We start from the raw sequence: 17,290 nt of genomic DNA, 5'->3' as shown, positions 1-17,290 counted from the left end.
AGAAAAGTTTCATCTCCTTTTCACCTCATTCTACCTCCACTCTCTTATGCCCAGATCTGGCTTGGGAGCGCTTCCAACCAGACTACTCCCTACCCCAGAATCACAGAAATTCCACCTGTGACTAGCCAACACTCACAGATCCTTTCTGTTAAGCTCCTGTATGAGACTGGCCTGGGCTATGCTGAGCCCAAGGGCCCTCTTAGCCTGCTCTTCCACCCCCTGCCCTCTATGAGGGCCTGGGGACACTGCGCTGTCTTGCCCCCTTAGGCACACCTGTCTGGATGGACTGATGTGGGTCATCCATGCTGGGAGGCACAGTGCCTTGTGGCCTGACTGACCAGGAAACTGCCTCTCCCGGGCACCTGGGACTTCTTTTTAAAAAATGTACAGAAATGACATGGCAAGATAACATTTCTTTTTAATGAAACCAATACAATATCCCTCTCCTCTCCCTTTTTTTCTTTTCCTGTTGAAGCAACTAGGCTGCTCTATTCTCATTGCCTCAGGGAAGGTATACGATGACCAAAAGCAGACTTTCTTTTATTTACTTATTTATTTGTTTACTTATTTATTTATTCATTTTTAAGAAGCCACTTCCTGGCATTTATGTTTCCATGTCTACACTACTCCTTAAAGAACAGAAAGGACTCATAACAGAGATTTAGATTTGGAAGAATTCTACAAAGGAAGCAAAGTTCTCCTAAAGTTTAAGGCTGGGCCTAAAACTTCTGAGGAATCAGGAGAGACTCCAGGGCCCATGAATTACCCAGCACCCACTCAAGGAAGGCCCCTGCACGGCCTTTGTCCAGCGAGAGCTTCCCCCAAATAGCAGCACCAACACTTTGGCCCACTGGCTGCTCCAGAAGAGAGGCTGCTTCTCTGTACCCCAGCACTTCGCATCTTTCCCTATCCAGCCCATTACTAAGCATGGACTAATGGTCTTACAAAGTATCATTGCCTAGCAAACTGGGGAAGTCTTTGCAGTCCACTTGGTGGGGGAAGGTGGGATGTAAAGCAAGTTGAACACTCCCCAGCCCTGCACTGGTGGCAGGCCCTCTCTCTCCTCCCAGACCAGAACTTGCACCTCAACAGTCTTGTTCTCATGCAGACACACATGCTCTTTTCAGCTCATCTCTCATTTGTCCCTTTCAGTAGCTTGGGCAAATTCTCTCTCCCGCTCTCAGAGGAATCCTAGGAATCACAAATTGCATTGGGGAATCCAGAACAGCCTTTTAACACTACCCTTGAAGCCCATCTATAAAGCTGTCTTTAGAGGAGAAAAAATACAGTAGGGAACCTCATGTTTTGAAACTTGAAACAAGCAGAAAAATTTATTGCTCTTAGGTTGGTTGATGCTACAAATCTTGATCAATGTTTAATGCAACCTAAAAGTAAAACAAAACATAAATATGCTTTAATACAGTTAGAGCTGTGACTGTGTAAATGAAGCTTTTTTGATAGTTTCAAATTATTTCAAGTAAGATCCAAGCAAATGTTCTTAAGCATTTGTTAACCCATCCTTTCTTCTATTTCTCTTGCTCCCCTTTCTTATTGTTATTCTTCCTGAATCCACGCCTTAAATTATGGAATTTCTAATGGGGCTCCCCTGAGCCCCATTCTGCAGTCTGCACGCTCTCCTAGGTACCTAACTCCCTGCATCTCCTAGCCCCACACAGCCCATAGCTCGTAGCCTATAGCTGCTGCGTTCCTATCTCCCACCTGCTGCTCTCTCCTGTCCTCTGGACAGCTATCCCACATCAACTGGCCTTTAGCCAATTACATCTGCCTATCTCAGGGTCACCTGACATTCAACATGTCTACAACTGAAGCCATCATTTTCATGAAACCTACCTCCTCTCCTTATATTCCTCAACTCAACAAATGGTTAAGCTCCTAGTCCAGTTGCCCATGGCAGAAATCTGGGCATCCCCTTGACTTCCTTCTGTCCCTCCTCCTCCCAGCCAACATCGAATCCATCCTGTTCTCTCCATCTCTGCTGTCTACACCCTGGTCCATCTCTGGTCATCCTGCATCTGGACAGTCATGAAACCTCCTAAGTGGTCTCCCTTTTCCACACTTGCCCACTCAAATCGTCTCTCCCTTCTCCACAGCTCTCCACCCTACAGAGAGCCTTTCAGCGACTCTTGTTGCACTCGTCCTACAGAGCACAGTGAGATGTGACCTTTAGCCACCTCTCCAGCTTTGAGTCACACCTCGCAGCTCCGTGCAACCCAGCCTTCGAGCTGGGCTACGCCAGCTCCTTGACAGCATCCTGCTGTTTCCATCTGCTGCACTCAGCTCAGGCTACCTCTTCAAGCATCATTCCTTAGGAAGACTCATCCAAGCCAGGTCCCTCCTCTCGGAGCACCTGCCCCCGGCCCACAGCCCCCAGAGGGCAGGAACCCCATCTGCTCTGTTCATTGGTATTCGCTGCCTGCCTGCATGATACCAAAACACAGACATTTAATGAAAGTGTCTCTACTGACTCATTAGGGCCAAGTGCTTTCAGCTGCCCCTTCTAATAGGCCTCCAGCGACATCCCAGTCTGCGTTAACTGGTGTCCTCAGGTCTCTCTCTCCATCCTTCCTTCTGTGCTGCCACATCTGGCCTTTCTAAAATGCTGATTGGTGATTGCATCAGCCTCTACAGCCTTTAGGATCAAATCTACATACTGGTCTGGGCACAAATTACCAAGTCTTTCATGGCCTGTTCTTCCTCCCTCTCCTGCCTGGTCCCTTCTCCCTCCCTGCCTCACACCTTACTCCCCCTGGGGTGTCTCACACTGGCTGTGCTCTCAGACCCTCCTCCTCCCACTCTCAGCAACCAGTCATCAACTTCCTTCAGGAAACCTTCCTGGATAGAGCTCCTCCGCTGGGCTGGCTGTCCCCATTTTGTCAGCGTACATGGTTAGGTCACTAAATATACCCTCTGCCCCGACAGTCCTGGTCTACGCCAGCGGATCTGGCTTAGTTATTAACAGCTCACCTGTTCACTCTCAAAACCTATGCTCTGGCCAATAAATCACTTGATCATTCAAGCAAAGACTATTAACTGCTTGTCCAATTGTCTGTTCCCCCCCCCCCCCGACTAGGTCAATAACTATGTGTTTTATGCCCAACAGCATCAGGCACAGTGCCTGGTACGTAGAAATCACTGTATGTTTATTACGCAAACATATAGTAGAAAAGCACGCATTTTTCATTAGCATTTATATCTGGTTCTAGTGTTTGCCACTGAGAATCAACTAGCTGGCCCTCCAAATTTAACTTAAAGATTATGTATTTCACCAAAGGATTTTAAATATTTATTTTGAACAGATTCTGAGATTTTCAAAGCCTGAGTCCAAAATATATACGCTGCCCTCTGCAAAAGGGCACACTATGACCTCAACACTAGGTTCTAGCTACTTTCCCATCAGTGCTGACACATTTGCAAGGACCCAGACCTGTGCCCACCCTGACCCTTGTGGCCAGCAGCACACATTCACAAAAGAGCAGAAAGCCCAGCAAGAACAGATGGTCAACACCCAGGGAACTGATTGTCTTTCTCTGACACTAAGGGCCCATTTACTAACAAACTCTGGTCTCTTATGCACTAGGCTTTCCCAAAGTCAAAAAACAAAAACAAAATAAAACAAAAACCTGTTTTTCACAACACACTTTGTTAAAGATGCTTACATCAGATAGCATTGGCTCATCAAGTTCTTCCACTCTGCTCAGGTTAGGTGCCCCGTATCGATCGCTAATTTCAGCTAGTGTTTTGCTTGCGTCTGATGTGACATCCTACAATCATTAAAATTCTTTTTAAGTTTAAATGAGTTCAAAATTAAGACACTCATTTTCTTTTGATTTCAATAATGTCTGAATTATAACATCAAACTTTAATGTTAATGGAATGAACCAATACCTGTTACTAGAGAGAGAATTCTAGAAGTAAATGCTAAAACTTAATTAAAAAGCACATTCAGAAATTTAAGATATATCATTGTAACTAAACATATGGTCAATAAATATCTCACGACATTTTTGTTTTTAAAAATACAAACAGAAACTGAATGCCCCATTTTTATCCACTTTAAGGTTTTGCTTTAAAGCTTATCATACTTGTGAATTATTACTAGAACACAAACTTAGACTATCAATTTTTGCACTTTCCTTATTAAAAGGTTTAGTTACTCATGCATCAATGTTAAGTTTTGCTTTACAGGACACTCATTCATTTCACTTAACACAGAATACCTTTTCCTTCTCACCTCTGAATGTGAACTATCTTCACTCTTAGCTATATTTTCTGTATTCATTCTCATCTTCTATAATATATAAAAATGAAGAAAAATATTTGAACATACTTTCCATTTTGATTCCATATTTAATTTTCAAGAAATTTTTAAAAATATTTTTAAAATTTTTATTTATTTGACATAGAGAGAGAGATCACAAGTAGATAGAGAGGCAGGCAGAGAGAGGGGGGGAACCAGGCTCCCCACCAAGCAGAAAGCCTGACACAGGCCTTGATCCCAGGACCCCGGGATCATGACCTGAGCCAAAGGCAGAGGCTCAACCCACTGAGCCACCCAGGTGCCCCAAGAAACTTTATTTTTAAATAATGCTATGATCAATTTAATAGCAAATAAGTCATGAGTAATAAAGGGGTGATCTGAATACATTTAGTACAAAACTGTCGCCTGCAGTCTCATTTAACATTGGCTACTAATAGAAAACCATGTTTTATTTATAATTAAACACAGCTCTTTTTAAAAAATGAAATGACCTGAAAGGTTAAACCTGAGGTCAAATTATTAGCCGATGAGACAAGTGATAAAACAGAGACTTTTCTTCTGTCATTTTACATCACTGAGTCTTCACTGAAGACAAAGGGGGTCTATATCTCCATGTATGTATGGGCACGTGTGCATGGTGTGAATCTTTGCACCCTACGGCACTCAGACTAAGATAAGCTCAGCATCTGTGTTTTTGTTAACGATGTGTTTTTTTTAACTATGTATAGGTCTTTGAATTTATCTTTTTAAGAATATCACTTTTTTAATTCAATTCAGCCTTCCCACTTTTAAAAAAGTGCTTTAAATAATTATGCTCTCATCTAAGCCAGGGGTACACATAGTCTACAAGACCTACTTCTGTTTTTAACTTTAATTATGGAATAAATAGAGGAGTCACATTTGCATGAGAGAGACTGGCTGGGGGCGCCTGGGTGGCTCAGTTAAGTCAAATGCCCTCACTATTGCAAAGAACTTAACCTTGAACATCAGCTACCACAGTCAGGAACAACTGTGCCTGGGCTAGAAGGTTGCTTCCATCACCATGAGAGAACTCTGCGGCTCACAAAGCAGTTTCCCACAAACAATCAGTAGCTGATCCTTACAACAAACCAGTGAGATACTGCTAGTAAAATTAGACTGTTACCCCTATTTTTCAAAAAGGCAAACTGAGATTGAAAAGGTTGTAAGACTTGTTTCAGTCACACAGCTAAGGTGTGGTACGTCTCCGAATCCCACATATGACAGTTGCAAGAAACAGTTTGAGGATTCTATGAGGTTTTAAATAAAACAGACTTTTTAATAAAACAGACTTTTTAAAAAATAAAACTTCAAATTACCTTCTCTAGTTCTTCTTGAGTTCTCCGTAGCTCTTCTATTCTTTGTCTCTCTTTTTCTTGCATTTCCAACTCCAGCTGGAATGCCAGCTGTTGCTGAATATTCAGAAATAAATAAGTCATATTAGCGTCAGATCAATTGCAAGGAATTAACTCTAATCACTCTGAAAAGTCCCAGGATAATTAAGTTTATACCCACCTAAATTTCAGACGCTTACAAGAATAAATGATCACAGCCACCTAATACTTAAGCTTTTACAAATATTTCCTGAAGTCTAACATAAAAGAGGAAACTTCCTTAATTGCTAATTTGTAGAAAAGCACAATTTGTGCAAAATCAAGTTATTTTTTCTGTTCTTCTTGAAGCAACAAATGAGATTGCAGTACTTTTTTTAGATAAAATCCTTTCAAGCATAGATGGGTATTCAAAGACCCGAACCTTAGTTGCAGAAGAGTGGATGAGAAAATCTTAAGTATATTATCCAAAACTATAGATAATCAAAAATGTATTGGTCCCAACTCAACATACATGTCACACTAGAATAAGGGTCAGCAAACTAAATTCTGTGGGCCAGATCTGACTCAGTCCTGTATTTGTACAGCCCCTGAGCTAGGAAAGGTTTTACATTTTTAAATGGTTGAAAAATACTGAAATAATATTAATATTTCCTGATACATGGGAATTACAAAAAAATTCAAATCTTGGTGCCTATAAATAAAGTTTTATTGAAACACCATCATGTTTGTTTGCTTACTTATTGTCTGTGACTATTTTTGCACAACAGCACAGTTGAGTGGTGGCAACAGGGACCATAGGTAATACTCTCATCACTTTGCACTGGTGCTCAACATGCTACAAATCAGTGACTCCGTTTTATCTCAACAGTTCTTGAAGTGCCACGGTATCCCTACACCATGACATTTTTTAAATCGTTGTGTACCCATCACATCATAACAAGAAAAGAAGTGGACTTTGAATATTGCCCTTTTAAGATACAGTGGACAGTATTTTATTACCAAATTAAATAGCAAAGTATGGTGTTTATTATGAAGGATACTTTACTAAAAGAATGCAATAGCAATGTTACCAGACTGAACACTTACCATCACAGTATTCTCAACTCACATGAAAACAAAGGTCAGAAATAGTAGACTATTTTAAACAGGATTATTTCATCACAGTAAAATTTGTTCATGAAAATTAAAAATAAAAATGAGGTTGCAATGAAAGCAAATTTCCAAGTGGTTCATTTGTTAGCCAAACAAAGAAGTTCATTTCCCAATGACGATTTAATTAAAACGTGTTTGATTTCAGTGTTCAGAAAAATAATAATAAACTTAAATTAAGATTATTAGCTTTTTGGAGAAAACAGTTGCTCAAAGAGTTGTGACACCAGGAACAACACCGGGAGCATCAACAGTCGCGTAAAAACGAGGCAAATTATTTTGAGCGATTTTCCTTGGCTCTTGGTACGTAGACAAATGTTCCCAACGCTGCTCAGCTATTGTCATTTACTAGTATCAATGCTGAATTTGAAGGGACTGAAAGATCAGCCTCTATGAATAGTCAAGAGGTATTTTCTTAGTTTTCTTTCTTTCTTTTTTTTTTTCTTTCCCTTCCTTCCTTCCTGCCTGCCTTTCTTCCCCCCACCCCTTTGTTCTTTCTTTCTTTCTAGGGAGGGAGTGGAGTGCGTGAGCACATGGTGGTTGGGGAGAAAGGGAGAGAGAATCTTAAGCTGGCTCCACCCTCAACGGGGAGTCCAGCCCGAGGCTTGATCCCACAACCCTGAGATCATGGCCTGAGCTGAAGTAGAGAGTCAGATACTTAACTGACAGAACCACCCAGATGCCCCAAGAAATATTTCCAAAGAAGTTAAGAAACATGAATTCAGTACAACCAGCAGTGAAATCTGCTAAGATGTGTCACAACCAGTGGTGATAAAAATGTATGTGGAACAGAAAGAGGCTTTGTTGGACAAACTTACAGAGCTTGTGAAAATGCAGTGTTGAAAGCCCAAGAGTATTCATTGTGTTATTCAACAGCACACACTCTGCGGAAAATGCTTGAATCTCTCATGTGCTACTGAGCCAGCAGTGCCAACAGCGTCCTTCATTCTCTCTTATGAATGCAACCGTCATCAGTTTTGCAGATTTTTGTCAGAGAGAGAAAATGAATATATCTCGGCTCGCCCCAGCACACAGCAGTTGCATATGGCTGCACAGGGTGGCGGGTTACTGTGCATTGTGGGGCTCGGGACCAAGACTGAAATTTTTTGGAATGAGAAGACTCATTCTCAATCTCTATTATCAAACCTGAAATGGCTTTGCATGTAAGCTTTACTGCAGGCTTAATAATGTTTTTAGATCAACTCAAACTAAACTTACAAGGCAAAACAGCTCTTATATGGAAAACGTAATACTTTGGAGAAGCCATTTCAACAACTAATGTTTGAATTGCAATGTCAAGCTGCTTTATACACTTGCCCTGTGGTCAAAATCTTTTTTTTTTTTAATTTTTTATTTCTTTTCAGCGTAACAGTAACCATTGTTTTTGCACCACACCCAGTGCTCCATGCAATCCATGCCCTCCCTAATACCCACCACCTGGTTCCCCCAACCTCCCATCCCCCGCCCCTTCAAAACCCTCAGGTTGTTTTTCAGAGTCCATAGTCTCTCATGGTTCACCTCCCCTTCCAATTTCCATCAACTCCCTTCCCCTCTCCATCTCCCCTTGTCCTCCATGTTATTTGTTATGCTCCACAAATAAGTGAAACCATATGATAATTGACTCTCTCTGCTTGACTTATTTCACTCAGCATAATCTCTTCCAGTCCGGCCATGTGGTCAAAATCTTAAACAAGAAACTAGATGCTCCTCTCCCCCAGTTTCCACACAAAATTGGCAGCAGGTATATTTCCCGAGCTCAGACTATAGGCCCAAAGTATTTTGTGGCCTTGACTTCAGTGTGAATGAAATTTCCATATCTTCAAATCCAAGTAACTGTGTAACTGAGAAGCTTTTACCAACCTTCAACTGGAAGTGATTAATCTAGGAGGTAATGACATGCCAAAAGGCAAAACAAGATAAAAATCTAATAGTATTCTACAAATGCATTCCAAGAGATAAATATGGTCAAAATTATATCCACACAGACCGATATCAGCATTTGGCAGGACCAATCTCTCAGCTATTTTCAAAGAGGAAATACTAAAATCTCATTAAAGATCAGCATTAACGGATAAATGTTTTCAATCAATTTTGATGATAAGGAACACTAACTTTGAACTCCAACTAAAAGAAATGTTATCTCTAAGAAAATAATTTAATTCTCTTAAGCATTAAGCCTATGTTCCAAATGGAAAATTGTACTTAATTACTATTTTAAAAAAATTTTATTTTGTCAATATAACTTTTGTGGAAATTTATTCTCTCTCGCTGTATCTACATAATATAACCATAATACCTACGTGTACCATTATGTCTTTCAAATGCATTATTAAAAAATAATACATTTTTATAAATAAAGAGATAATAAACAGTCATTATTATTTACTTACAGAGGGTTGTTAAAGGGAATTTTCTGGTAATCTTGAATTATCCACATTGAGATAAAAGTGATGGGCCAGGTCACTGAAGGGCAAGAACATGGCATTTCGATCCACTTTCAGATATTGGTGGAGGAAGTGAAATGACTAATCTCAGAACAGCAGTGCAAAATGCAATTGTGAAGTACCAACCACACTGGTCAAGAGAACCAGTTTCTCAACATTTTCTGGAAAACTTCAAAGCTCAGTCCCTTTCTTCACACAGGAGTAAAACCATTAGGAATATATTCCAAAAAATCAAACAAACCAAAAAGCTTTTACTTCCTCAGTGAGCTCATAGGTAGAAAAGGTCAGGCAAAGTCCTTCCCTGTTCACAGGGTTCTGGGTTTACTGGAGAGTGTCCTAAACTTTCAGGGCATTTCAAGTCAGTGGCACCAACTGAGAACAACAGGGCGGGGACCAAAGTCCTGATGCCTCAACTCACTTGACTCAATGGTGGACTGAGAGCTCCTGTCCCTTAGCATCTCTGGCTCACTCTCTCTTAAGCTCTTCTCCAGTGGACCTTCTCACCACAGGCTCCTTTTTCCTTCTCTCATCTATTTCTGGCCACCACACTGTTTCTTTCATGGGTCATAAAATCTTCTGCAGAATGTTGTTGCATCCTCCACTCTGGACCCAATGCTCAGGGTTCAGTGCACAGTGGAGCCCTTCCTACTGATACAGGATACAGCGAGAGAAGTGCTTGATTTCTACTATTGCCCAATTTTATCTAAGTAAGATGAAGTAGATGAGCCAAGGAAAGTCAAGTGGCCCCACATTTGTGATAGAATTATCCTAGAGAAGGAGAGCTGCTGAGAAGTTCTCCTCATTCTGAGAGACTAGATGTAGAAGCTATAAGATGAAGGGCAGATTCACACTCAAAGGGGGCAATTTTGTGGCAGATGCTCACCCATTTAGATGATTGTCTGACACCCAACTCAACATTCTGCAAACTCCGCAGAAGAATAAACCAAGTGACTGAAAAATGAAGATTCAGGAGCAGTAAAGTTTTCAACAGCCATATCTATCTTGGGTACCTAGAATGTTCTACCTCTGTGTCAGGGATAAGAGGTTAGACAGAGAAGCTATTTGTCATGTCTATATCTTCCTTTTTATCCACACACCCAAATAACAGGCTTTTTTCCCTTTTACAACTGTATAGACTGGAGTTGAGACTCTGGGGTTAAGTACTAAATGGTAGAATGATGGGGATAACAAATTTAGTTCAGAAGCTCTCCATAAATATAATTAGTCCAAAAGTCACTCTAGAACTTTCCCTATCTAGTTTATAATCCATGGCTTATTCCTGAAACCATTCTCTTACCAACATTTTCAGCTCCCCAATCCTGCTATCCTAAACCTACTTCAATCAAAAGGTCTGCCCCTTCCACATCATCATTCAAATCTCTAGGCTCAAGTGGAGAAAATCACAGAATCTTAAAACCAAACCAAATGGCAACATTATAAATGACCAGTCTCTAACTTGACAGGTTACTCAATGCTACCAAGTAATGCTAAGTTTCCTGGTCAACTCTACCATTCTCCAAAGCTACCATTTCAAACCCTCCCTGCTCTCCCCACACCCGCCACTTTACTTCATTCTTGGAAGATGATCATGGTCCCTACTTCATAAAGAAGAAAGAGTCATATAGAAACTGTTTTAAACCTTGTGCCACAAAACCTATACATCCACATGTACCTAGACCATCCTCTCCCTATCCCGCCTCCCCTTTATTTTTTTTTTTTAAGATTTTATTTATTTATTTGACAGGCAGAGATCAGAAGTAGGCAGAGAGGCGGTCAGAGAGAGAGGGAAGCAGGCTCCCCACTGAGCAGAGAGCCCAATGTGGGATTCAGTTCCAGGACCCCGAGATCATGACCTGAGCCGAAGGCAGAGGCTTAACCCACTGAGCCACCCAGGTGCCCCTCTCCCTATCCCTTAACATCAACAATCCTCTCCTCTCTGCTCCTTAAAAACAAAACAAAGCAAAATAAAACAAAACAAAAAAACCAATCTCCTTCCCTGAAAATCTCCTTGAAAGCATTACCCGCACTCACCATCTCCACTGTTGCACCCAACCTCATGCATACTGCTCCCTCCAAGGTCACCAGTGGTCTTAAATGAGCACTTTGCCCTCTTGCTCTCACTCAACCAGCAGTAGGCATGGTTGACCCTTTGGGTCTCTCCCCTTAGCCTCCACAAGAGCACACTTCCTGGGTCTTCCTCCCACCCCACTGCTGCTATTTCTCCAGCAAAGATGACACAGATACAGAAATACAGAAACATGAAGATATAAGAGAGCCATTCCTAACTCATTAGAGATGGGGGGGCTTTGCAACACTTGGGTTGCACCACACTGAGACTGACACCGCTAACTCCGGTCACCCCTAAACTCCCGCCCTTGTCTTGTCTCACCTGCTGGAACAGGAGCTCTTCTGCTTTGAGCCTCTCCATCATCTCCCGCTCTATCACAGCTAGTTCTCTCTCGTGCTCCAGGTCGGCCATTTCCTTCCGTCTCTAGCAGTGTTTAAAAACAATGTCACGTGACTAATTTGAGCTAGAACAATTTGTAGAAACAATCTTGGAAGCGTGTTATTCACCAAGAAGAGGGAAAGGGGAAGCAAATTTTACTCTACCCCATTTAGAAAATGTGTAATAATTTGGGGAAATGTGTGTGTTTTTTTTTAAAGATTTTATTTATTTATTTGACAGAGAGAGATCACAAGTAGGCAGAGAGGCAGGCAGAGTGAGAGGGGGAAGCAGGCTCCCTGCTGAGCAGAGAGCCCGATGCGGGACTCGATCCCAGGACCCTGAGATCATGACCTGAGCCGAAGGCAGAGGCTTAACCCACTGAGCCACCCAGGCGCCCGGAAATGTGTGTTTTTTTGAATAAAGAGCATAAAATTAAAATTAAACGTTGGGTATGATCACAACTATGTACAGAAAAAGTCTACAAATACATAGGCAATCCGTAGGAAAAAAGAAAATACCTAAAAATCTACAAAGAGGTAATCTATGGAATATTTTTTCTTCTGTTTTTTTTTTCATACTGTCCAAGTTTTTCATAATAAACATACTATTTTTATAATAGAAATAACATTGGACTTTTTAAAAAAGGAGACAAATGGAAACAGCTATCTTACTCTTCTAATTTTCTCAGAGAAGATCTCTACTTACCAGTTGTTCCATGGTCATGTTTTCCTTATATTTGTAAATCCACAATCCTAAATATTCTATTGGATCCACTGGGTGAATTCTTGCCACTTCTGCAAGACCTTGAATTAGACATGTCCCAAGGCACTTTTGAAGATACTTTGACTCCATTTCTCACCCCTGACTTCTAAAAGGTAAATGTTTTGCATTAATGCAGGGAATGTTCAATAAGAACCATAAAAGTAGACTCCAGTGAGGCCAGCAAAGCATTACATCCTGTTATGGGCACCTCCCATCAGGGATGACACAAGCAAGCTGGCTCCATAAAGCTTCTGGCAGTGTCCAAAGAGAGTCCACAGATGTCACAACAGCTACCACGAAGATACATTTTCAAAATCCTGATGGGCTCTCAAGGCCAAGAGTCAGAAAAGAAGAGCAAACAAAACCGCCAACCAGCAAAGGGAAGGAAATAATAAAGATTAAAGCAGAAATAAATGATATAGAAACTAAGCAACAGCAACAAAAAAAATAATGAAAGAGAGTCATAAAAAGGGATACCATCATTACTGTGAGATGGCTACATGCCAAGCAATGCATGTCTCACTCCATCCTCACAATGTGGGTGATAAATCAGTGTCATTACCCCTGCTGTGCAGAAGAGGAAGCCCAGACACAAAGAGCATATAAGTCAACATGGTGAACATGGGATTATACCCAACTCTTGATTCCAGAGTCATTATCTTAATGACACCGATGATCCTCCCAAGCCACAAGAGTCATTGGCTTGACCCTCAAAAAAATACAAAAGGCCATGAATCTCTAAGGCCAAAGAATAAAATTAAAAAAGAATTCAGCCATCAAAGAATAGCATATGAAGCTCCTCACACTTTGGCCCCAATTTCTTCTCAGGCTCACCTCCAGACATCTCTTCTGCCTGCAGCATATCCTGGGCTCTAACCCCACTTAACATTCTGCCATTCTGCCGTTCATACCTTGCCCACTTCCATCTCTAAGGCGTTTGCACATAATGATTCCTCACTATCTCCCAGCTTAGAAAATATATCTCATCACCTGCAAGATGTAGGTCATCTCTCATTCCCTGAGCCTTCCCAGGCCATGCAAAGGAGATCCTCCTTCTCCAAGCAACTCACATAGCACCTGTCATGCAACCTGAGAATCATCTGTGTACACACACATCTGTACTCCCAAGACAAGCTCCTTCAGCTCCTCATGGAGTGTATTTCAGTCACAGGGTGGGCATGCTGGCTCCCCATGGAGGCAAGTGAATGAGTTTCTCCACTCTCCCAGTAATGTTCCCATCTATCCAGTTATTAAGATGGACAGGAATAATCTTAGACCACATGTTAAGGAAGGAAGGAAGGAAGGAAGGAAAATATAGAAACTACTGTACTTCAAATGCTTTGAAAAAACTGAGCACCCTCAAATTATCTTTATGGAATCTATTTGCTATTCATTATTCAACAAATACATGCTGAGTACCTACTATAGGTCAGGCATGAGCCGAATATGAAAGAGTAGAATGCCAGCAGGTCTAGTCCTGTCCCTGGAGAAATGCACTGAACATTCTGCATAAAATTTCAGAAACAACAGCCTCCTGAGGTTCATAAAGCCCAGTAGTGTCTCTCCCATTTGATGGTGGTGCATGTATAAATGGTATAGCCCTCCACAGAGAGGAATTTGATAATATCTAGAAAATTACATAGGTTTTTACTCTTTGAACAATTTATCTCCCTTCTCAGATCTTAACTTGAAAAAATATGGAGTGGGGCATCTGGGTGGCTCAGTGGGTTAAAGCCTCTGCCTCCGGCTCAGGTCATGATCCCAGAGTCCTGGGATCGAGCCCCAAGTTGGGCTCTCTGCCCCGCGGGGAGCCTGCTTCCTCCCTTCTCTCTCTCTGCCTGCCTCTCTGCCTACTTGTGGTCTCTCTCTCTCTCTCTGTCAAATCAATAAAATCTTAAAAAAAAAAAAAAGAAAAAATATGGAGTGATGCTTATATGCACATAGTTACGTTGCACCGTTACTTAGAATAGTCAAATTGGAACCCCATCCAAAAACTCATCCCTAAGGGACTGTTGAGATACAACAACGCAATGGATTACTGTGCATATATATTATATAAAAGACATGAGGAAGATCTTTGAAATAGGGAGTGATCTCTAGGACATAGTGTGAGGTGAGGGAAAAAAGCAAGGTGTAGAAATTTATAAACAGTATGCCACCTTTTGTATTAACAGCAGTGGGGGAAGGAATGTGTATGTGTGTACATAGATGTAGTCATAAAAACTTAAAACTCTATGAACTGGCACGAATGAACCGAATTCCTTTTCAGGCTGGCATTTCAAGCTGGTTAAGTATGTCTTAACCATACAGAGAGGAGGATTATTGTATTACAAACCAGTTTGAGACACAGTATCTTCACTGTGCTTCTGCAATGGGACATACTCTAAAGACAAAATAACTACAGTGACATCTCAATGTCTTTTGAAAAGGTAAAACAGGGAACAGATTCCTGCTACTGTTCAGGAAAATAATACACGAGAAAAGGACCAAGTCCTCAAGGGAAAAACCTCTGGCCTAAGAATAGATCCCAACGAGTGTGGGTCTCAGATCTATGGGTCTAGATTAACAGAACCCAGGTAAACTCGTTACTTAGCTTCTCGTGTTTCCTGTCCATGAAATGGCGATAATACCCATCTGACAGGTTATTGTGAAGAATGTTATTTTTCATATACACAACAGACATCTCGGGTCAAGATAAGAAAGCCCTTTCCCAGGGAAACAGCTGCCTCGAGCCTGGAGAAGTTGTCACAAGGAACAAAGAGAGGTCCTTTGCCCATGCCTAGGAGAAAGCCGGCCAGCCTAGTGGGAAAGGAGGGGATTCGGGTAGAGTTGCCAGATGTAGCACATAAAAATAGGGGATGCACAGTTCAACATGAAGTTCAGAGAAATAAGGAATAACGTGTTAGTACAGTGTAGTATGATACAAAATCATTCGTTGTTTATCTGAAATTTATAATGAACCGGTGTCCCGTGTTGTATCTGGCAACTCTCGATTCGGGGCGCTTGGGTTCGTTTTCCTATCCTGGGTCTGCGGAAGGGTCTCCCGCTTCCTGGTCCCCTCCATCCAGCGTGGCGAGGCCTGCCGAGGAGAAGGGATGGAGGAGGAGGCGGCACTCCCCAGGCGCTACACAAACTTCTCTCCGCCCGAAGAAGCCGGGGCGTCGTCTGCGCCCCGCACCACTCGCAAGGCCCAACGGCCCAAACCACGGTGCCCGCGGGATCCCCGCCAAACTCCCAAGTCATGGTCTAGACGAAAGGCGCTTGCGCTCTCGATGCGCGCACCCGACGCGTGCGCGTACCCTCGCTCCGCGAGTCGCGTCCCGTCGCTAGGCAACGAGCGGGCGCGCCTCGGAACCCGGGACCGCGCACTGTCCAGGGGCTGGGGCGCGCGGAGCGGTGAGCGCGGGATGGGGCGCCGAGAGAACGCGCGGTGGGGAGCCGGAGGCTGGGGAGTGGGACGACGGGGAGGGGAGCGAGCGCGCGGCGGAGAGGAGGGGCGCGAGAGTCGTGGACAGACGGCACGCGCGGGGTGTGGCGGGGGCGCCCCACACAGGAGGGACCGCCAGGGTGGGCGAGCCGAGACTTACAGCCTAGAGGCTGGGAGGAGGGGGAGGCCGAGAAGAGGAGTCGAGCCGGAGGCGCTGGGAGGAAAAGAGGGGCGGCAGGGGGCCACCTGCCGACCTAGGGCGGGAAATCCCCCAGCCTCCGGCCAGAGGAGACATTCCCCGTCCCCGGAGTTCGATGGCCCCGTTTTTGCACGGCTTCGCGCCTTTGAGATTCTGGTGACCCCTGCTTGGTTTCTTTCAGAGCTAGCTCAGGCGCCCGCACCTCCGGGGAGCCGCCCAACCTCCGCCAAGCCAGAGCCATTGCCATCTTCCCTGATCCAAGTGTTTTGTGTACAGCACTCTGCTAGCATTTCCCACGTTCTGTTTTAATTTATGTTGGGCAGTGCTGGGCAGGAGAAGCCTCCCTAAGCGTTGTGGAGGCAGTAAGTACCAGAGTGGGCGCTGACAGATGGACCCGCCTCAGAGCCTTCACTGGATTAAGTCAAAAAATATTTCCTGAGCACCTACTGTGTATCTAGCACTGGGAATATAGTGTGAACAAAGACCACCTCTATGCTTTTTGCCCTGCCTACTGAGTTGGAAGTCGGTGAACAAGGAGGGGCAGTGTAAGCTGACTCTGGGAGGAGCTCTAGGAAAAAGAAGCCCCTACCCCCTTGGTAAGTGTGCAGGGCGTTTGCGGAGAGAGGGCTGTAATGTAAATGGCATCCCTTTGTTCCCCTCCCTCTCCTGGCCTCACACTGCAGCTCTGTTATTCTGGCTCTACTGATTTTGCAACAACTTTTAGTAACAGTCAGGTCCCCTGTTTCATTGAGACCATTGTTGAAAAGTGCCATTTCGAGCAAGATGCTTTCTCCAGAAAGGGTTTGCCACAACTCAACAGAGAAGCAGGCATTCGAGGGTTAGAAAGTGGAGAGCGTTTCCAGAATGCAGAGTTGGGGATTCCACCCTCTGGCAAGGTTCTCCTGCGGTAAAGGCAAAGTAGATCTGTAACTGAATCACCTAGGGATTTTGTTAAAATGCAGAATCTGAATATGTAGGTATGGGGGTGGGACCTGAAAAGCTGCATTTTGTCAAGCCTCCGGGTGAGGAACGCTGCAGATCACAGACCACATTTGGAGTGGAAGGGGACTCAATCTTGGACCCTGACATCATGACCTTAACTGAAGGCAAACGTTTAATCAACTGAGCCACGCATGTGCTCCCCAAACTTAGTGGCTTTAAACACATACTCTCTTGCAGTTTTTTGAAGCCAGAATCCAAAATGAGTCTTGCAGGGCTAAAACTAAAGTGTC

The 17,290-nt window shown here is 43.2% G+C and overlaps 1 protein-coding gene across 2 annotated transcripts; it reads right to left on the bottom strand.

Moving 5' to 3' along the window:
- Positions 1-1,305: 1,305 nt before the first annotated feature.
- DYDC1 (DPY30 domain containing 1) lies at positions 1,306-15,728 on the bottom strand. 2 transcript variants are annotated; one of them, XM_059169765.1, is made up of 7 exons: positions 15,567-15,727; positions 12,376-12,538; positions 11,614-11,715; positions 5,617-5,709; positions 4,253-4,309; positions 3,678-3,782; positions 1,306-1,385 (listed from the first exon to the last, which is right to left on the bottom strand). In XM_059169765.1, exons 2-7 carry the CDS (start codon positions 12,520-12,522, stop codon positions 1,356-1,358), a joined length of 534 nt encoding a protein of 177 aa, XP_059025748.1. In that variant the 5' UTR covers positions 12,523-12,538; positions 15,567-15,727; the 3' UTR covers positions 1,306-1,355. The 2 variants fall into 2 exon arrangements, with proteins under 2 accessions (XP_059025748.1, XP_059025749.1); XM_059169766.1 differs by lacking the exon at positions 4,253-4,309 and having other exon boundaries at positions 15,567-15,728.
- Between the last annotated feature and the right edge of the window lie 1,562 nt (positions 15,729-17,290).

This window comes from Mustela lutreola, chromosome 4, assembly GCF_030435805.1.
Source record: "Mustela lutreola isolate mMusLut2 chromosome 4, mMusLut2.pri, whole genome shotgun sequence".
Classification (NCBI taxonomy): Eukaryota; Metazoa; Chordata; class Mammalia; order Carnivora; family Mustelidae; genus Mustela; species Mustela lutreola.
Note: the sequence above shows the minus strand (reverse complement) of the source record. Positions and strands in the feature narration are given on the sequence as shown.

Bases quoted from the DNA above. Each gene is read 5' to 3' on its own strand.
- DYDC1 (XM_059169765.1), bottom strand. From the start codon at position 12,522: ATGGAGTCAAAGTATCTTCAAAAGTGCCTTGGGACATGTCTAATTCAA. The intron at 11,716-12,375 runs GTAAGTAGAGAT...AAACACTGCTAG, and splicing joins ACATGACCATGGAACAACTG to AGACGGAAGGAAATGGCCGA. The intron at 4,310-5,616 runs GTAATTTGAAGT...TATATATTATAG, and splicing joins CTCAAGAAGAACTAGAGAAG to AAGATGAGAATGAATACAGA.